This window comes from Rhagoletis zephyria, unplaced genomic scaffold, assembly GCF_001687245.7.
Source record: "Rhagoletis zephyria isolate East Lansing unplaced genomic scaffold, Rhagoletis_zephyria_1.1 Rzeph_scaffold_02913, whole genome shotgun sequence".
In the NCBI taxonomy this organism is placed as follows: domain Eukaryota; kingdom Metazoa; phylum Arthropoda; class Insecta; order Diptera; family Tephritidae; genus Rhagoletis; species Rhagoletis zephyria.
Window position 1 is genome coordinate 50,078 of NW_016159997.1, and position 22,224 is coordinate 72,301.

The 22,224-nt window shown below is 35.3% G+C and overlaps 2 protein-coding genes across 7 annotated transcripts in view; one reads left to right on the forward strand and one right to left on the reverse strand.

Moving 5' to 3' along the window:
• The window catches only part of LOC108368000 (probable phosphorylase b kinase regulatory subunit beta), a 16,369-nt gene extending 1,939 nt beyond the window's left edge, over window positions 1-14,430 (reverse strand). The window contains exons 1-15 of one of the 6 annotated variants that reach the window (XM_017622735.1): window positions 14,285-14,430; window positions 14,069-14,229; window positions 12,972-13,390; window positions 12,770-12,899; window positions 12,550-12,701; window positions 12,314-12,486; window positions 11,872-12,247; window positions 11,516-11,542; window positions 5,944-5,979; window positions 2,434-2,538; window positions 1,930-2,359; window positions 1,714-1,856; window positions 1,173-1,640; window positions 957-1,105; window positions 327-596 (exon numbers count right to left, since the gene is read on the reverse strand). In XM_017622735.1, coding sequence (XP_017478224.1) covers window positions 327-596; window positions 957-1,105; window positions 1,173-1,640; window positions 1,714-1,856; window positions 1,930-2,359; window positions 2,434-2,538; window positions 5,944-5,979; window positions 11,516-11,542; window positions 11,872-12,247; window positions 12,314-12,486; window positions 12,550-12,701; window positions 12,770-12,899; window positions 12,972-13,390; window positions 14,069-14,229; window positions 14,285-14,304 — 3,059 coding nt within the window. In that variant the 5' untranslated portion in view covers window positions 14,305-14,430. The other 5 variants (XM_017622729.1, XM_017622730.1, XM_017622731.1 and 2 more) reach the window with 5 other exon arrangements.
• A 3,083-nt stretch (window positions 14,431-17,513) lies between these two features.
• Window positions 17,514-20,369, forward strand: Eogt (EGF-domain O-GlcNAc transferase). The gene is made up of 4 exons (XM_017622737.1): window positions 17,514-17,770; window positions 17,860-19,234; window positions 19,288-19,505; window positions 19,572-20,369. The coding sequence occupies exons 2-4, from the start codon at window positions 18,140-18,142 to the stop codon at window positions 19,990-19,992; spliced, it is 1,734 nt and encodes a 577-aa protein (XP_017478226.1). The 5' UTR covers window positions 17,514-17,770; window positions 17,860-18,139; the 3' UTR covers window positions 19,993-20,369.
• The last annotated feature ends 1,855 nt before the right edge of the window (window positions 20,370-22,224 follow it).

Consider the following 22,224-nt stretch of genomic DNA (forward strand, 5'->3'; position numbering starts at 1 on the left):
AGCATTTCCGACCTCTTTGGAGAATTTTAGTAGACGCTTTGGTCCTTGACGATTGCTAATTGTAGGCTGGACTTCATGTAGTAATAACGCTTGTCTTTGTCTGCTGAAAGCTGGACACTCACAAATTATATACTCCACTCTTTCTCGGAAATAGTTACTATTTCTACACTTTGTTTATTCCACTAAACCTAGTTTAAATGCTTGCGCTGTAAGCATGCAGAGAATTTATTTTTAACAAATTAATCATACGACTGAGGATGTTACGATTCGTGCGTTTGTTTCATTAATATTTCAGGAATTTTTTCCAATATTATTTAACTTCTTACCGATTCAATATCGTCGCTATGATGCATAACAGTTCCACTGTAATTTGTCGCCTTTCAGGGCAATCGATGCACATAAGTGTCTCCTCCACCAGCAGTGAGAACGTGATTTCACCACGACTCATATTTGTCAACGTAGGTACGGTGGGTAGGAGATGACCTTGCGTTGTAATACCTTGAGTACGTTGTAGGATTTCCCATATTTTATTATAGAAATGTTTCGGTACTCGGCAGAGGCAACCCTCTAATTGGCGACGTTGCAACGTCGTAAGCCTAGAAAAATGTTATTCAATTCATTTACATACATTAATTTTAATTAATTTTTAATTTCGATATCAAATTCATATTTATGCACGTGTTCATACTTATATTCATATTCCTATTACGAATTATATTCAGGTTCAGATTTTTATTTCTATTCATATGCCTATTTATTCTCATATGGATCGGTTAATTAAAAAGAAGGAATAAGTCGACACCATAAATTGGATGCAGTTCAATAGAGCTCCTTTAAACGAACCGAACTGCAAATCTAAAACATGCTGACTTATTCCCTTTGATAATTTACCGATTCATATGGATCTCATACGCATACTCATTTTCATTATCATATTGATATTCTTATTAACTTACTTTTCCTCAGCTGCCCATTCGCTTACAGTCAGCACTTTTTGCAGGAGTATACGCACTTGGTAAGGTGAAAGATTTTCCAAATCAATCGATTCCTGCCCGGACATTTGTAAGTACAGACGCATGGCCTCCAGTACCCAACCAATACGTATCTACAACAAAAAATTAAAAGGAAAAAATTCTATTGAAAGTGGCACAAAAATATCTCGCTCCTTTCACCTTCAATATACCCCTAAACATGGATGGATTTGTGGCGATCAAACGACCACAATACAACACCACTTCCTGCTGCAGCACCGCCTGTATCACATTGTACGGCTGCACTGTCGTATACATCACATTCTGTATCTCTGCCGGCGTCATTGGTTTATCGAAATTTGTTTCCTTTTGTCCAATAACACCCACAGTTAACTCCTTGCCATTCACCAACACAGTGGTGATGAAAGGACTAATCGAATCGACAATGTGATGTAATAACGAGGAACAGTAGCGCACTGCGCGCCAATAGCGCAACGAACCCGCACGATGATAGAGCTGTGTGAGCGCTTGATTTACGCTTAGGCCATTCACTTCGAAATTGGCACCTTCGCGCTCCAACAAAATGCCCCACAATTGACAGAGACAATAAATGGATTCGGTATTGCGCATTTTTTCAATGATTTCGTGCGTAGGTTTGTGTTTAAAGTGCTGTTAAGAAAGTTTTTAAGTGTTAGTTTTTAATAAACAGCAGATTGTTTTGAGGGGAAAACAAAACGCTTACGTCCAGCGAAGTTTTCTGTTCAATATATGTTAGTGCCTTAGGTACATCGGTGAGCGACTGATAGCCGATATACTCATGATTGATTTGCACAAAAGCGTTTTCATTGTAGGACAAATTGCTTTGATTCACAAAATCGAGATGCTCTAGAAGAAGTAAGAAATTTTTAAAGTACACAGTTTAACTAAGAATAAAAAAGGGTACATTGATCCCGCTTACCAATACACGAACTGCTTATCAAATTCTGCAGACGTCCTATGCGCACTTTCATGCCATCGCAGTAGCCTTTCTTCAGCATGGCCATCAAGTCGAGCATTTCTTTGAATTGCGGGTCGCGCATATGCTCCTCGCGTATGAGCAAGCACACTGTGGGGCGGCCAGAGAGACGCCAATATTTGCCGACAAATTGCAGCTCGGTTTTGATATCATCAATCAGCAGCGCCATGTCACGATACAAATAGAAATCGGATACCTCAAAAATGAGTGGGTAGCAGAGTACAGTCATGCCACAGATGCGATATACTTTGCTGGTGCCCAGTGAGCCTACAGGGCGGCCGGGACGACCGGATAGGCCAACTTTGCTATTCACACCCAAGTGTTGATAAACTTTGATAAGTTCGGTGGAAGACCAAATTTGCACGGGTTCAACCTGGAGAATTAAAACAAAATTACAATGATCAGTTATAAAATCGGTAACATTATAAAAAAAAATAAAATAGTTACCTCATGCGGTGTTTGCGTTTGTATGCCATATGTTGCCATCATTGCCTGCAGACGTTGCGATTCAGCGATCAAAACAATTTGCACTACCAGATCCGTGGCAGTACCCTGGAAATTTGGGAGTTGTTGAAAAAAAAAAATAAAAATGAAATACGTGAGTATAATTCAATAACCGCAGGAAAGAATTTCAAATATTTATTTAAGTGAAATTCAAATCAGAAAGAAAAACATATGCAGAATTTACTGTTAAATGCATTTAAAAATAACCGCTATTTGAGTAATAAAATAACACAACTAGTTACGCAGCATCGAGGTTTACATAAAAATGTTAACGCAGCACAAAGTTGTTAATCGAAACATTTGAGAATTCGAATCAGGCAGATGGTTGCCCATTTATGCATTAACGGCATGCAAGCAAAACACACAAGCGAAGTGATTGATTATTTAAATATTAATTATAGATGAGGCACATATAAACATTTAAAAAAAGTTATTAATTTCTTTTGATTTTTTATTTATTTTTTGATAAAATCATGCAAATTTTATTAGAACAAAATTAAGAATGAACGAAAACTAAATGAACTTTTATAGAAGAATTGCACTGTGTAACATTAAATCGAAAGAAGAGCAAATTTTCTATTTTACAGAAGAAGTAAAAAAAACATTATAACAAAAAAATAAAAACCGTTGGTTTTGATAGTAACACTTTCTAATTTTTAATGAAGGTGTATTTTAATATATTCTACCAAAATTTGTGAACAACGCAGTTTCGAAAATTGTTTAAGGTATTCGAATATGCAGTTTTTCAATGTAATGGAATGCTATTTAGAGATAATTAAAAAATCGGTTTATTCGATATTCGAAAATTCAGCCTTAACAGTGAGTTTCACCGAAGCCAAATTCGCCCGAATTTTTTTCATCCGCCCGTTGTGAGTAGACGGTAGGGAAAAGTGAACGATTTCGGGTGAAAGTTAAATTAATGATAAGGCTGCCGAGCTTCTGCTCCGATTTGTGTCGTGCGCCTTGATGTTGTCCCACAATTGGGCAGGGCAGGGACCTACAGCTTTCCGCCGACACCAAGCGGCGATTTTATTTGTAAAAAAAAAACTTTTTTTCACAACCTTTATTGTTTTATATTTATGGCATATCGATATTGTCATCGTTATAAATCTCTTTGGTTATCGATGCCATTAGGTATCGTCATCTACATACTTAGTTTTATTTCTGTTTTCTCCTCTAACGTCATCATCATAGATCCAAAAGTATAATCTAGCCAGGAAAAAGTAAATTCTTCATCTCTGATGAGGATTTTGCGATGCATTATTTATTATATATGAAAATATTATAGGTATTTACAGGGATACAATAGGGTATAGTCGGACAGAAGGACTGATGAGGTTCGCCGATCTCAACGAGATTAGGTCGCCCTTGGTCGGGAAAACCCCAAGTAATTCCGTTACGTAGAACGGCAGCTGAACAATCAGTTTCAGTTGGTGAGCAATACTCAATGTCTGATGAAGCCAACGAAAACGGAGGCGAAGGAGAAGATAAATAATAAGACGACGGCGAGGTGAGGTAGGCAGCATACATCTTCAACTACAGCTCTATCGTCATCTTCAGCTTCAACTTCATCGTCATCGTCAAATTCATTTCCATCTTCGTTGTCATCTTCATCTTCATCTTCATCTTCATCTTCATCTTCATCTTCATCTTCATCTTCATCTTCATCTTCATCTTCATCTTCATCTTCATCTTCATCTGCACCTTCATCATAATCCTCATATTCATTTTCCTCTTCATCATCATCTTCATCTTCAACTAAAAAAATTAAAATTTTTTCCTAGTAATAAATTAAAAAAAAAAATAAAATAACGATTATTTTTCAGGAAACCGAGAACAAAAGGTATGATCCAAACTAAATGCCGTTGTCCTAGTTTTGTTCTCAAGAACGCTAAAAACCTTAAGCCGCAATGAGAACAAAGTCTTCGGTAATATTTTCACAAGAACGAACATGAAAACAAAACTGTCGAGAACGTTCTCAACGGGAATTATATAAAAAACAAAACCCTGTTAAACGTTCCCAAAAAGAATAAAATGCGAACGGTACTTTCGGGAACATTTCTAAGAAGAAAAAATGGAAACGAAAGTCTTCGGAACGTTCCAGAAAAGAACAAAACGGGAGCTAAAGTCTAAGAAACTTTCTCTGGAAGAACCATTTTGGGAACTAAAGTCTCAGGAACTTTCTGACAGATAACGAAACGGGAACAAATCTTCTCTGAACTATTCGCGAAGAATGGAAACGAGAACAAAATTTGTATCATAGCGTTCCATTAGTTTGAAACGTTTTAATATTAAAACTAATCTGAAAAGAATTGAAAGATATTTATGCAAATTAAGTCAACGAAAGACTTAAGACACGAACTTTTCTTGCACAGATAATGAAAAATTATGCCATAATTGATAACGCTATGGAAGTTAAAATGATTTCAGCTAAAGCAAAGATCACACGATTTGTACATTTGTACAGATTTGGCAGTGACAGAGTGGTGTTGTCTAGAAATAATGAGTTCAACTCAATAACAAAGTTCCAAACAACACCACTCTGTAACTATGAAAATGTACAAATATGGTACTGAAGCGATTTTTCATATTGTTCTTCTTGAAAAGTTCCGGAGAGTTTTGTTCGCATTTTGTTCTTTACGGAAAAGCTCCGGAACCTTTGTTCTCATTTGGTTCCCGTTCAAACTGCGTTTGTTTCCGTTTGGTTCTTTTGTGGGAACGCATTCTCGGGCCCTGTTATTTTTCAAACAATAAACAAATAGAACTCGAAAATAACTTTAAAACTTCATTTTTTCAATAAAACTGGCAAAATAAAAATCATTGCCGCTAACGAAAGTTTAAATAACTGCAAATATTTTGGTGTACTCCGTATGCATCCAGCATTGCTCTTTCAATGTGATTTTTGTTTAGTTGAAATTAAAAAAAAATGATCCGTTATTTGCGGTCCCTGCTAAATAAGCCAATTTCTTTCTGATTACTGACCGTTTGAAGGAGTAAAGAGAACTTGTCAGGTTTTAAGTCAGAAGAAGTACCACTACAAATGCTATATATATATATATATGATAAGTGCATTAGAAAGTGAAATACATACATACATATTTTCGTTTAAAGTACAAAACCGCGTATCAACAAAATGCAAAACCGCGTATGTGAGGTTGCATTAGCTATTTTCTAGAGAGTGAAAACACTCATATTTCAAAATTTTTCGCATTTCTGGCTATTATATTTCGGGACGAATGGATAAGGATTGAGCCAAGAGCTTGTATGAGCAAATCCCCTTTTTGGCAGCAAATGTCAGTTAAGCGGTTTTGCAGAATGACGATACGCGGTTTGGTACTTTAAACGATATGTATTTAAAGCAAGTAATGTGAGGCAACTACATACATAATTATTATTAAGCATGTCTGTATGTATTTACAAAGTAGTATCAAAGCAATGGAGCACGCGCATTACCTCCTTGCCATCCACAATTGCCGGTACACGTAGCCTCTAGTCACACATGAATTTTATTTTTTTTTTTTTTTTGGTTAGTATGGGATGCAAAAATCAAGGTTGTTAAATGTTGAATTTTCTAAAGTGATAGTACATAGAATTTATGGTTAGTTTATTTCATAGCTAAACGACTAAACTATTTGGGTGTTTATGTAGGGATATCTCCGGCATGTGTACATGCATACATACACACATAGCACTGTATATGCGATCTTTTTTTTCAATAAATGTTTTGTATGCGTGTGTTTGCCTTTTTTTTAAATATTTGTGAAACTTTTTGCAACTAAATATTTGTGTTAACTAAGTAAACAAAAATAAACACAAAAAATTTTTTTAGAAAACAAAACATGTACAAACAAAAGTCAAAGCCACGCACAAGGACCCAATAAAAACCTGGTCGTTATTTTTGATTTTGTTACTTACAGTGCCCGGTTTGGCCTAAGGTGGGAATGAAAAAGTAAAAAAAAAAAACAAAGTTTTGTAGATAAAAAATTATATGTAAGCAGTTAAAACTAAATGCGTTAGCGTAAGGTTGCATATACAATTTTGTTGTTTTGTGTATACTGTTTAGTTGTTTTTGTTTTTTTTTTTGTCCTGTGAAATTAGTAGCGTAAAGCTGGGTTTTTTTAGAATTTTTGTTAATATATGTATATACACCATTTCGGCTTAGAGACTAAAATGTGTACATACTTACATACATACACTGGTGTGTGGATATTGGCGTGGAAAAGCTTTAGCTTTGAGAAGCTTTGCTTTATAAATTTTTGAGACGCACATACATATGTACACTAGGATGACCCTTTATGTATCAACATTTAAATTTTTACGTACAAAGTAAAGACATTTACGAAAATGTAGACATTTTAAAAAACTTTTTAGTGGTCGCTATTAGGGTTTGAAAAACTTTAAATAAAAAATAACGCACAGATTCTAAAAAGCGTTGACTTGAAATCTGATAAATTTGGCATATTAGTGAAACTTATTCATGTAATTTCGTAAACTCGCTGAATAGCTGGTCAAAGTCAAACTTTTGTTGAACTTTTGCGATTTAAAAAAAATTTTCCAAACCCTGGTAGTGACCGCTAAGATTACTTTTTCCATTTCGTGGATGTCTTTATTATGTACGTACAACAAAATAAAGGAGTGCCTCATGATGTGGATATTTTAAGGACCACCGTAATGTACATACATTTCTACTTAAGTCTACTAGCTGAACCCCTTTTTGGGAGTAGAATTTCCTTGACTCGAAAACGGTTTTGTTTCACTACTTTAACAGTTCAAAAGTTTGGAAAATGATTTGTTTAAAGAGAAATTAATTGCAAATGAACGGTCTCGTCTGTCAATAAAATTAAGACCAGCGTAATTTGTAATTTTACGCTAAAAAGAATGACATCAAAATCTTAAATTATAATTCAGAAAGGGCAATGTTGTTGTTGTAGCACCTTAATACTATGTGTAAACCCTGCATAAATCAGTGAGCCCAATAAGTGTGGTCGCCAATCTCATCTTAGGTCATGCTTAGGAAACAAGCAGTTACAACGGGATTGGAGTTGGTTATGTTGAATGTGGTGGTACCAAAGTAACGCGGATCTGTCGTGACAGCTCGAGCTCTTTGTCTGCGATTATTGACGAAGGTATTGCTTGTCTATAGTATTCCTGGTTCAGCGAATGTCGTACGACCTTTAAGATCCATGAAAAGGCTCTTGACGCAGCAGGGGTCCCTAGAGTATCATGTCAACAGGAACATCTTGCTAAGCATGATGGTATACCCCCTGACTGAAATCATTGGGGCCTATGTATTAAGGCGAAATCGTGGGGCATGCCGTGGCTGTACTGATTGCGGCATTCTGACAGGCCTGAAGCTTCGTTCACTGGCTAAGATAGTTGCAAGTCTTTTGTAAAACGATTGAAATTGAATTGAATTGATTCTGGCACGAAAGTCTTGAAAAAAGGCTACCTGCTAGCTTTAATGGTGAAGAAGAGCTGGAGTTATCCGAGGTTCGCATCCTCGGTCAGCGGAATTTTTGATGTGTATACATCTTTGGTTTCGGTAGGGGTAAAATTTGCGAAGCTGTAACGCATATCCCAGCACAAAATTTCGAAGGGCTTAGCATGTGTATTTCAGCATAAAATTTTTATTTTCATTAGAAGCACCCTGTGTTCGCTTGACAAATGGTTGCATACATTTAGGCATATGCATAGTAAGAGGAAATGCGCTACAATTGATTATTACTTCCGATTATTTAAACTCCGCACATGCATTTTGATATTCGTAGATGGTTTAGATGTCTATTTGGATAAAAAAGCAAGACGGAAATTTAAAATAAATACTGAAATCATTTAAAAAAGCATCGGGTAAAATCCTGCAACATGAACTGCATTTACATGAACCACAGATTATATCCCGAAAAGAAAAACTAAATTTAGGAATATATACAAATAGAAATGCTCAAACTATAAGCTCAAAAACAATAACTGATGCGGTGTTTCCAAGATATTTCAACGCCCTTGAGTGACAAGTATATACAAGTATATTTTATCAATCATACCGATAATTTCATCTTTTATTAGAAAAAGAGAATCTCAAATGTTAAACAAAAATTGACCCTAGTAAGGAAAATAGGTTTGTAAAGGTATTTTTAATAAAATATTCAGTTAAAATATAGTTAAATGGCATAATATGTGTTGCAGAAAAAAAGTGACCACGGTGGCACAGAGAAGAAGTTTAACTTTTCCTCGAGTTGTGTGAATAACAAGCACAACCAATTTGACAAGCACAACGAGCTTTGATTAGATTATATTTATATGTAAACGTACTTTTATGCTTTGCCGTTCGCATCTGTTTACACATCAAATTTCATGAGTACCTAGTACTCACGCCTTTTTTTCTTTCTATTAACTTGATTTTTTTTTTCTTTTTCCACTTAATTTTCTTTTAGTTTTTAGGTCTTATTGTTAAAAAAATTATATATTTTTTTAGTTTCAGTTAGTTTTTAGAAACTTATTTTACTTTTTCATCTCTTGGACTTTATTTTTTTAATTAATTTTTGTTTATAAAAACAAAAATATTTATTAAATTTTAGGAACTATTTAATTTTGTTTCCTTTTTTTAATTATTAGATTTTATTGTTTTAATCGAAAAATATTTTTCAAAATTTCGTTTTAATTTTTAGGAGCTCTAATTCTTTATACTTTTATTTTTATTTTCTGTTTTTTTTTGTTTTTTTAATTTACTTTTGTTTTTGATTTTAGATTTCATTGCTTTAAAGAGAAAAACATTTTTTTTTTTCTTTTAATTTTTAGGAACGCATTTTATTTTTTCTCTTTTTAATTATCAGATTTAATGTTAAATGAGCAATATGTTTTATAATTACTTGATATTTATGTTTTTTTTTATTTCTTTTAATATTTATGCACTTATGTATGTACATATTTTATTTTTTCTTTTATATATTTTTTTTGTTAAATTTAATTTTAATTGCTTTTAAATTTTATATTTTATTATATATATATTTTTGTTAATTTCATTTAATTTTAAAGCTATTTGATTTGATCTTTTTCATCATTTTTTATTTTTTTATCTTAGACTTTTATTGTTCTAAACATAAAAATAGATAATTTTCATTTAAATTAATTTTTAGAAAACTTATTGCCAACCCCCCATTTCGGTTTTGACTTTGTCCCGTTTTCTCATGTGGGCATCTTGCTGTCTTAACATTTCATTTTCAAAAATGTTCCAAGCCAATCAGATCGACCTGTGCCCAATGTAAATGGCGCAATAAAATGAAAATTGAGTTGTCATACAACGAAAAGACATTTGCTGGTAAGACAGCGATGGTAAGAATTTCGGCAAGACAGATATGGTTTAACAGTGGCAATTTGCGGTCTCCACCTGATATTTCTGTCTTAACACAGCTTTTCTAACAGAATCTGTAGAAGGTGAAGAAGTAGGGTAAAAGACGAACAGAATAACGCGAAAACCTACTCATTAGTAGACCTTCCAAAAGGCAGGAAAGATATTTCAAGATAATTGCCAGAAATGATAATTGTCTTACGAAAGCCTGTCGAGTTGAAAGACAGTTGCCAGAATTGCCTTGTAAATCAAGTCCGGCCAATCACATTGTATGTTGCCAATCGAGCTTTTTTCACCTTTGTGATGACAGTTTCGTAGATTGATCTTCCAAAAATACTAACGGCTGTCGACCACGGCTGCAACCCGGAGACAGACAACACTGAATGGGGCTCACCGAATAGCACCGGGTTAGATCGCTAAAACAACATTCCTTGGTCGCGAAAAATCCGTGTTATTGCGGTGCATAGACCTGATTGTCTTGTGAACGCTAAAAGCGGCATATTTGTTAAAGCATGGTGTTGATTTTCTAAGCAGAGTAAAGGTGGGACTGATTAATAAATTTAATTTTTTCGTAAGTCAATCATAAATATGTACTTGCATTTTTTCGACTGTTTCTACCTTTAGTAAGACTAGCAGAATTTTACTGAAATTTATAGTACTAAAAGCATCCTGCTATGAGGATTAGTAAATCTAATACGAATTTTAAATTGAAAATATACAGATACAGCATTTTTCCTTCGACGGAAGAAGTGGATTTTCACAGATATGCATTTGAATGGAATAGAAGATTCATAGTTATATTTACAAGGGTATGGATAGTATAATTGCAATATTTGAAAGCACTTTGCCACCGCATGTAAGTGAAATGTATCTAAATATCAAACTAAAAAGTACATTCAAATGTGAAAAATATTTATGGGGCCATTCCATTGTGACTAGTGGGACATTTTACTCCAGACTGTGGTCAATTGTGAATTTTAACTATGTCGTCGGAACTTATACAACAGCGAAAGATATATTTTAACAAAGAACGATAACTAATGTATAAAATTGCTTTAACAAAAATACCAAATGATTTCTTAGTTTTATGTAACTATCAATTGAATGATTGTGACTAGTGGGACACTGAAAAGAACTCTATTTTACCCCTGTGAATTTTAGCCAAAAAACTTAATTTTCACGGAAGATGTATTGTGTTGTAAAATATGAATTACACGCTTTTGTTTTCAATAAAAATTAGGTTTATATAATCTCATTGTGACTGGTATGTATAAAGTAATTATGCATGAAATAAAAGTTTCCATAGACAAAAATTAAAACTTCTTTTAATTTTTTCCCACAAGTGAATGAGTTCTTTCAAAAAGAGGTTACTACTGAAATAGAGATATTTATGACATATTTAAATTGATGTCGTTTTCCTATTTTCAATGGAATGACCCTATGCGATATTTATAGGTAGCACAAGACGTAGTGAAAAAAATACGTGTTCCAACAAGTAATTTACACATGGTGCATTGAGGAGAGGTAAAGCTAAAGAAAATCAGTGATTTTGCATTCTTAAAAACTTTATTTAATCTATACGAGCATAGTGCTTGCTGTGTGTATTCAGTGTATGGCTACTACTTCTTACAACAAAAAACGCAAAAACTAGAATTTTTCATTTTCGAAAGTTCCACTTACGGTATATTTGTCATCGACGGCTTTTCCCTGCCCATGTGTACGTGTATTATGTAACCAATTTTACATGTTATTTAGGATATTGTAAAGGAATTGTAAGGGATATCACAAAAACATATAAAAATATATAAAACAGCCAATTGTATTATTAAAATATACTATACGTATTAAAAAGTTTTAAATTATTCTGTTTGTTTGTTAAATTTAATAAATCAGTGGTCAGTAAGTTCTGGATTTAAAGGAATTAATTTAAATCAAGGCTATTTTTTTCACTAAAAAGCGTACCCTAGCAAAAATTATCTGATTAATACTTTTCATTTAATATATGTAGCTGTGTCAATTTGGAATTTAAAACGTACCTGAAATGCTGAATAACGACCAGCGCGTCTTGGACGATTGTAGCTGGGTAGGTAACGACGTATTGGGTCTAATTCATTGATATGCAATAGACCAGCAGTTAGTAATTGTGCTATAATAAACATCGATTGACCCCAAAGGAAGAGCGTCTGCGAAGGTGAACGCACATAGGAGCCCTCACCATCTGGTGCATAATACATTGTGACCACCGGATCACCATTGACATCAGTGTGTAGACAATTGCGCAATTCATTTTGATATTCTTCAATTTGCTCTGGATTACTCTTGAATACGCCATCAATTATCATTTGTATAAAGAATAACGGCCACTCGCATTCGTGACCCTCAAAATCTTTCAGTTCACCAATATGGTAATAGCTAAAATCAGGAATGGTTTGTTAAACCGTGTGATATGTGTATGTCGAAGTTTTATTTTATGCTAACCGTCTATCCTTATCTTCCAATTTACTAAGAAAACCGTCACGGCTGAAACGCTTGAAACCACGCTTGCCGCGCAGGCGTGTGATAACATTATGTTTGGTTTGCTCAACAAGTCGCTCTTCGTGCGAAGCAAAGGCAGGAAAAGACAATGTTAGTAATAGTGATGAATCAACGCCCTATAAAGTAAAGTTCAAAAAGTCAATAACTGCTGTAGGGACAAGCGATTAATATTTACATACTTTTGAGCTTGATTCTCTGGGTAGCATTGTTTCAAAAATGCTGCGGTTACGGTTATGCGCATCTATATCAACATAAACCACACTCCACGAAGCGCCCTTCTCGCCAAATAGATTGCAACCATTGATGGCTTCCAAAGCCGATTTGGCCATGCCTAAAAAATGGAAAACAGTTAAAGTAAATCACATACATGAATTTCTACCTATTATTGCAATAAATTACCAATAGACGAAGCATGTATTTCTGGTGTACCATTGTTATACTTGGAACCGCGTTCCCACATGCCGAAATCGGGCGTACGATATGCGCGTTCAACATAATAAACCAAATTTTGCACAAAGGCTACTTCATCCTGTATATAAAATACAATTTTTCATTAAAAAAAAAAAAATACATACACACAACCTAAATTTTACTTATTTACCTGCGTATAAATGATTTGCAAACCTGATGTGATCATTTGCACCAAGAAAATTATGTACAACGATACTAGATCGATTTGTAAGTGATTGTAGGCTTCATCGGCGTAAATCACTTCACCAGTGTGCAAATGAAATTTACCATGTAAAGCATATTGATTCGATTGCCGCTGCTTGAAGACTTCTACGCGGCGTGCCTGCTTTACCCAGCATTCCAGTATGCCGCGCATACATTTCACTGTCGATTGCCCTAGTTCATAGGATTTGCCACGATCATCATCAATGCGTCGATAGGCTTGATATAAACTCCAAACAGCAGCTGCACAGTAAACACTATCCCGCACAGAGCCCACCTCATGATCCGTACTCATTATGGGAAAGAGACCGGTTATGGGGCTTTGGAAGCGGAGTAATTGCCGCTTGACTGCAAATACAAGTTATTAAAATTTAGCTCGTAAGTTTGCATCACACATTTATTGATGGCAGTGTCCTTGACCGAATTTCGCCGCAAAATCAAAATGTGCTAAAATATACTTTGAACTAAAGCCAAAAATTATTTTTTGTTCTGTTTCTATTTCATACAAGTAGTGGCTGAAATTTATGTTTATTTACCAACGCAGTGCATTTCTTATCACTAGCAGCTGCTTCATACAAAAGGTCAATGTATTTTTGTCAAATAAAAGGCGCTGCTGCTAGCGATGCGAACCGGCGATGTAAACAAACGCGAAGGAAAACACGAAAAGCTAAATTGAAAACATTTATTTTACTTTGCAAAAATGTGCAGCAATAACAACAAAGCGAGCATCAACGCCGCAATTATCGGCAAGCAATGTTGTTGAGCTGCTGTGTGTAAACAGGGCGAAAGAACATGAGCTTGACTCTGCTGCTGTGCATTTCTCTCAAGTGTATAAAAATAACTAATTGACAACTCGAAGCAATAAACGGCATGTTGTCGCGTTGTGTGCGATCGTCTTGCAGTCAATAAAAATTCCTACCTTGCTAATTATATAACGCTAGCAACAGCCAATTCAGAGGACAGTCAATTAAAAATTTATTCAAATTGTCTATGTATGTACATACACACGGGTAGTCATTTGCTTACCAATTCCATAATAGATATCCAATTGTTTTACTGTATCTTCATAGTTCGAAGTTTTGAGGAACTGATCCAAGTGTATATCCTCAAGACTGGCTTGCCTTCCTGCGGACGATGGTGCGCCTGACGGTCCTGAACTGCCAGGTGTGGTCACCGCAATGCTGAGCCTGCAAGAAACATTAATTATGCCGATATTGTTAGATTTTACTGTTGTAAACGTACGTTTTTGGAACTTCACGCATATTGATGACGTGATGATTAATTATATTTTGTTTTATATCGCTTTTCACACGCTTAATTTACAGAAAAATCACTCGCACAAATTCGGTTGAAAATTGCAAAAATACCCTTGCTTTCAATAATAAAAGTCAAACTTGACATATATTTGGCAATCAGCTGATGTGCAAAAAAATAAACGAGCTGCCATATACCTTCGATCGAGATAATAATAGCCGCATTCTATTATAAGTGAGTGGTACAAGGACAGTCGGCCAAAGATTAAAACCATATAACATGGGATTAGCTCAACGGGATTCGGGTAACACATATGAACATATGTGTATGTGTTTACGAAAATGAAATATCGTTGCTTTGCTGTGTAAGTCAAAATCGGCTTGAAACCAAATGAAAACGGCGACGAACGCAAACTAACGAAATTGAAAGCAGGCACAATTACACCCGATTTACATGATTCAAGTACTTGAAAGCAATTCTTGCTCATTCTCTTTTGTGTTTTCTATTTGCTTTTACACGTTTCAATTCTGTTGAATTCAAGTTTTTGGTTCTTTAAATGGGAAGCAACGAAAATGCCAAAAGCAAAGCAAGAAAGTTGAAACGACTTGACGGTACAGACGCATGTGTACTCGTCCCTTTTCTTCTCACCCCCTCTCTTCCACATGCGAGCAGAATTGAATTCAATACTTGAACTGTGTAAAAGCAGTCTTAGTACACTGGACAAAAGAGGCATTTGTCACCAGCTAATCTACCTCTAGGGAAAAACATTTTATGCATAAATTTTTTATTTTACTTAACTGTTTTCAATATGAGAAATCAATTAATTGCGTTCGCTTCTCTTTGACAGCAACGCTAGTAACTCCAGTGCTCCGTTCAATGAACGCTTAGCTGCGAATACTTTTGCTACTAAATAAACATACTAATGACAGATAAATTATTATTTCTCTGATCACTAAGTGCATTAAACCGATTAACAAAAAATATTTTACTAAAATTTTAGTTATTTGCTACAACCAACGAACGAAGCATGTGAATAATTGAGAGTTGACCCTTTTTCTGCTTTGTGTTGTCGTTAGCGTTGCCCAAAGTGGTTTGAGGAAGGATGCTGCAGTGAGCGGGCCTGGCCAGATAAATATGGCTCGTTACGGTAACGTATACTCGACTGTCCTGGGAACCGTTTGAATTCGTGTATTCATGTATAGCTGTTGAAGCGACGTTAACACCAATGCAACGCCAAAGTTGTGTGTGGGCGGTTCTTTAAGGACACATATTTTTACATAAAATACGTTTTTAGGCCAATTAGAGATGGCATATTTAAGTAAAAATCCATCTGCATCGTGTAATTACATGCCAAATTTTTACGAAAAAGCCTTTAATGATCGAGAGTCGCTTGAAATGAAATTATAAAATTTTCAATAAATTTAATTTTTTATTTTAACTTCATAATTTTTTACAACGAGAATAACTGCCAGATATGTAGTTTTAAAAATCCCGCTATAGTCCCAACAACCTACTAAATGGTCTTGAACATATCAAAGTAGTATCGAAAATCCCGATTGCAAAATAGTTCCAAAAATACCGAAATAGTCCTGAATCTATTGAAGTAGTTCAGAAAATCTCGCTGCAACTGCCGGAAATGATCCGACGTGCTGCGGCCCTACTATGGTTCAAACGATTAATGGAAAACCGTTAAGTGATGAATTTTGTTGACGGCTTGTGCTAGATTTAAGGGATTAACAAACGACGAATAAACGATTTATTACAGTTGACAAATGAACATATTGACCCGGCGTTTACATGAGACAATTTTATCAAGACAATAGCAACACATACACACTTTCTCACTAATCCATTCACATTCCTCTCGTTGTCTTCCTCCCTGTCGTTGATTTTTCGAAAACAGTGAATTGGACAGTAAATTGGACAATTCGGTCACGTCTTGGTTAATTTAACTAAAAGGGGCCAGACGAAATCGCAAAAATCACAGAATTATGAAAAAGTGGTTTGTGTTTGGAAATTTTGAAATTCACGCCAAACGACCGTAACGGCTATTGCAGAAAAATGTATTGTCTTTATAATTGCCTGGACGCCTACTTTATACAACGATTTGACAACTAATACATATTCTCAATTGTATTGTCTCAAATTGTCCTATGCAGGAATCGTAAAATGAAAAAATGCATTAAAATGTTTGGTTGAGGAGCTAATGTTAAAAATGGACGAACAATGAAGAACAATCGACGAACTATCGATTGCAATCCAAAAATCTTAATAAGAGCGCTAACTTTTGGTTGGGTCGATAACGTTATTACGTTTTAGAGTCCCTTATGGGCTGTTTTTGCTTACGCGTAAAAGCACATTTAGCGCATTTAGCCCTAAATGCTACTCTAAATGTACATTTATCCATACAAAATTCGTCACCTAAATGCAACTAAATGCAACTCCATTTTTGAATTTAGAATCTAAATGCTAAAAGCAACCCTGTGATCTTCCAAAATTTCCACGATTCGAACATGGTTTAATGAGAAGAAGTGGCAACATTGCTTTTTCGAGTATACAGTCGCTAGCTGCGTTTCAGTGATCGCCGATCGAGATTTCATTTATTATTTTACATTATTTGGATAAAGAAAAGTTACGCAAATTAAACATCGATATGATGCTGATAGAAATCTGGATTAATTTGTGATCAACTCTGTTTGTTTTGTTTCCTAATTAAGTGTGGAAATTATAATTGACAGCACCGACAAATGAATATATACACAAACAAATGTTTGGTTATGGTTAAAACAATTCAAGTTTTTGTATTGAATTTTCGGTTTAGAATTTATTTTTTCCTTTTCAGTAGGGATTTTTGGACATTATCTTTTCCGTGAGAATTTATCGTAATAGATACGGATCTGAATAAGCGACTGGAACACGGCTGTTTGTCAAAAGCATACTATTTCGAACTCGCGTAAATGTACATTTGCTAAATGCGGTAGCATGAACGCTCTTCGAAAACATATGTTCGAAAGTGCTAAATGTTGCATTTTAAATGCAGCAAAAACGCTGTATTAAACTGTCTAGATATCCTATTTCAATGTTTTTACAATCTTTTAGCAAGAATGTGGCAGCATTATTGCCATTTTTGCCATCCTCACTATTTTCTTTCGTAAACAATCTGAAAATTAAACAACAATAAATTTCAAACAAAAGGAAATCAAAAAAGCAAAAGTAAACAAAACCGAAAAACTCATCAGTCAAGAAACAGAATAGGTGTAGAAATCACGCAAGCAGCAAAAAAACCATAAAAAGTAATTGGGCTAGAAACAAGATCTTTGCATTGAAGCTGAAAGTCAGCTACATCTAGTTTGCTCAGCTCTGGGTTCGCTTGACAGTGGCGGTAGAACGCTTAAGCGGAACAATAGTGAAAGCAAAGCTTTAATAATAGACTGGAAGGCGATAGCAGATACGACTTGTCTACTAAAAAAACTGGTAAAGGTTATTCTTCATATTGGATATTAACATTTTATTTTCTTAAGTAAGCCAAAAAACCATGAGAAATTAATCCACCCTTGAGTTAGAAACAACAACAGGTGACAGTGAAGTCACCATCAACAGCAGCGCGGTGAATCAGCATGCAACAGCTGCGCAAGCAAACCGGCTTTTAATACTCAATTACCTTGGCTGTGTGGCGGACACTTGTAAGCTACGCGCATCACCTTTTATCAACAATGATGAATTGTGTTGAAAGAGCTATTTAAATCAACTTTAAAATACAATACCGCAGGCAAGTGAGCCGTTGTGAATTTTCACTCTAAAATAGTACTTAATTAACGTAGAAAATTAAACCCGCTGTGAAAAATGAATCTCAAGACAACATTAATACTCTTACTTCTAAGTCAACTTACGTATTCGTGTGTGCATGCCGAAGAAGCTACAACCGGAACTATTAAGCAGCATTCGCTTCGTACACCTTTGCCTAATTTGCCAGCGGATCATTTGATACGCTATTTGAATACCTTCCCACAAGTGCGCGAAGAGTGTGCACTGAGTGAAGAATGTCAGCGCGCTATTAAAACTAACGCCTCTACATTTAGATCAAATGACGCAGCAGTACTTACTACAGAAGCAGCGGCCGCAACAACTGTGACGGTGTCTGGCGGCCAGACCGACTCCGCTTCATGTTGGGGTCATGAGCTTGACTGTGATGAAAACAGACGTTTTCAAACGCCCACTTGCCCCGGTGAACACCATGGCTGGGTGCAAAGTAAACCTGCTCAAGTGAGCACTTTTTACTATCAAGCCGATTTTGGTTACATAAAACAACAAATCAGCGAGTTATCACTTATGTGTGAGCCTAGCTATATCACCGATTCGTCACTGGAGTGCAGCAAGTATTTACGCTTTTGTCGGGGACGCAACTTGCTTCTAGATTTTCGTGATCTAATACAACGCAAAGAACTTATACGCTATCATATGGATGTGCTGAAGCCGAGTCAAATATTGGGACATTGTCAGTTGAATAGAACACGCTTACAGGCGGAGCTTGATCATATGGGCGCGCTGCAGTCTTGGGCACCAGAGCTGCGTAATTTCGACGAATTGCCAATGCCGCTAATGACAAGTGGCGAATGTGATTTAATTGTAGATACGCCCACTTTTATTATGAAAATTGATGCTACTTACAATATGTATCACCACTTCTGTGACTTCTTCAACTTATACGCCTCACTATTTGTGAACCAGTCTCATCCACTGGCATTCCACACCGATACGCGTATCTTGATATGGGAAACATATCCATATGATTCGCCATTTGCGGAGACATTCAAAGCATTTTCCGATAATCGAGTATGGACGTTGAACGATGTAAAGGGAAAGCGTGTATGCTTTCGAAATGTGGTATTGCCTCTATTGCCACGCATGATTTTTGGTCTCTTCTACAATACACCGTTGGTAAGTTGCGCTTTTATATTTTTCTACCTCAGTACTGATCAAAAGTCTTTCAGATTCATGGCTGTGAAGGTAGCGGCTTATTTCGCGCTTTCTCTGAATTCATACTGCATCGTTTACAAATACCATTTCGCCCACCTTTACAGCAAGCTAAGTTGCGCATTACCTTACTATCACGCCGCACAAAGTATCGACAAATTTTGAATGAAGACGAGCTGCTCGAAGAAATTAACGCCAACAGTAGTTACCATGTGCAACGCATATCTTTCGAAAGGTATTTTCATTAAAAAACTGATACCTAATCGATTTTAATTTCATTGTTGAAATTTTTACTCTATAGGGGTCTCACCTTCATTCAGCAATTGGCTCTTACACGTAATACAGACATACTTATTGGCATGCATGGAGCTGGTCTTACACACTTGCTATTCTTGCCCAACTGGGCCACCATTTTCGAATTGTATAATTGTGAAGACCCGAATTGTTATAAAGATTTGTCGCGTCTACGTGGCATTAATTATATAACTTGGGAACGTGATGAATTACTTTATCCACAAGATGAGGGCCATCATCCGCAGGGCGGTGCGCATGCTAAATTCACAAATTATCGCTTTGATCCAAAAGAGTTTGTACGTTTAGTGACAAAAGCTGCGGAACATGTGTATGCACATAATGAGTTCCAGAAGTTTCAAACACAAAAAAGTGCCAAGCACGAAATGAGCAAACATGATGAGATGCGGAAAAAGAGAGATGAGCTATAGTATAAGACTAATTGGGTTTTTTATTCAGTATTTTAATTTATTTTGTAAATTGTGATCTTAAATAGCTCTTAATGAGAAGTTGAAATTTTCTTTAAATAGAGTAAACGCTGAATTGTGTATTAAAATTTTGTGATTTCTTGCGTCCCTTCTGGTCAAAGCGTATTATCGTTCCAGCAAATTTCCAAAAACTAAGGGAAATGGTACGATTTTACAACATCAATGCAATCGTAACCTCTGGTTGAGGCCGTTATAGCTTAATATAAATTAATTGCAACCGTTTTGTTAAGAATTACTGAAACCCGCTGTTGGACGGCTCTATGCACATTCTATAAGTGGAAAACCCAGGCTCCGGAGGCTTCTTTTTAAAAAGTTATTAGGTGTTGAAAATTAAAAGTTTTAGGAAGTGATCTGTTAAAGCAGGCAGGCCTAGCGCAGGGCACTTGCATATGGAATACTGCCAGCATTGGACATGACTGTGTTAAAGTGTTAAAGAAACCCTTCGCCCAATATCCCCTTAAAGATTCGTAACAAAAAGTGTATATTTTTAGAAAAATCATATAGTGCATTATAGCCAAGTCGACCCCTACCTTGCACAGCGGTATTTACAGTTACTCCCAAAATTGAGCGTACAGCTCTTTTTTACAGCGGTATTTACAGTTACTCCCAAAATTGAGCGTACAGCTCTTTTTTGTTATATTCACTAAGTTTTACATGCTAAAATCTTTTTGCTAATTTTGTATTAAAATATGGCTTATATTTTAGCAAACGCCATTTAAATCCAAGAATGAATCAATGTACGAAAATTAAGAAAAATAAAGAGTTTCTAAAAAGAATTCAGGTATGCAGTTTTATATAATATAATAATGTGCGAATTTCAAATGTCTAAAAATTTGCGTTGATTTTTGAGAATTTTTTTGTTGAATGTCCTTCGCATTTTTTTCATATTAAAAAAACTTCTGAAAATTTTTTATATAGAAAACAAAATGCGTAGGACAGTCAGCAAATTTGCATAATCAAAAAGATCTAAAAAATCTGATTAAAAAGTTGAAAATTTGCATGAAAATTTGCCTAATTTTCGCGAGTGTTGCACAAAGTTTTGGAGCTATATTTTTATATTTTTTGTTGTAGAATGAACCATATTTTTATACAAAATGGAAAAATATGAGAATAAATATTGTTGCATATACTGTGCAAAATTTGCGGTGCCAATACTTTGTGCCGGCAGTTTATGTATAAAAATTGCATTGGCTACAAAACTGCAAACCCGAAATTTATTCTCTGTAGGTCATTAGGATACCACACCCCTTTGTTGACATGTTTTTAATTTTTTTACATAGAATATGCCATATTTTTATAAAAAATTAATAAATATTAAACACACAAAAGGAAAACTGGGTTAGGGCTCGTTCACACAGAAAGCGGAGCCGAGCCGAGAGAAGCCGTTCCGAGCGAAGTGAAGCTTTCAAATTGCTGTATATGAAAGTATTCACACAGTGAGCTTTTTCATAAGCGTTTTGAGGCCGAGTGCAAAGCAGTTTTTTATTCTGAATTTTCTATTTAATTTTTCAGCTTCGTGATGCTGCTGCAAACAAATAGTAATTCAAATAAAAACCAATTTTACATCCAATCTTTTGAATAAAATTGAGCAAATATTTTTGCCGCTTTTCATTGAGGGTAAGTTTTGTGATGTTTTTGCAGACGAGTCCATGAGAAAAGCTCCGCTTCGCTTCGTTCAGTGTGAACCAGAGATGGGCCTAAATTTTCAGGCCCCGCCCGGCACGAGTGCAAAATCAACCTTCAAAAACACGCTCGAGCCCGCACGTTAAGAATTTTAGTGGGGTCCAGCCCGGCATGACGGGACACGTCCCAGCCCGGAAATAAGAGCCCACTTTTATTGTATGTATCACATATGTACATATTTTTAATTTTGTGTTTATGTATGTATATTTACTTAAGCGAATAAATTTTTTTTTTGTATTTTATGTACAGATATGTAAACAAAACTACTAAGTATCTTATTTTTTCTATCGCTTTCCAAATATTTCCTTNATAAATTTTTTTTTTGTATTTTATGTACAGATATGTAAACAAAACTACTAAGTATCTTATTTTTTCTATCGCTTTCCAAATATTTCCTTTTTGCTTTTCTCTTATCAAACGAGTTTCAAGATGTACTATTTTTTTTTTGTATAAAACCAAAATCTTATCTAAATGCATCATGTCACATACGGT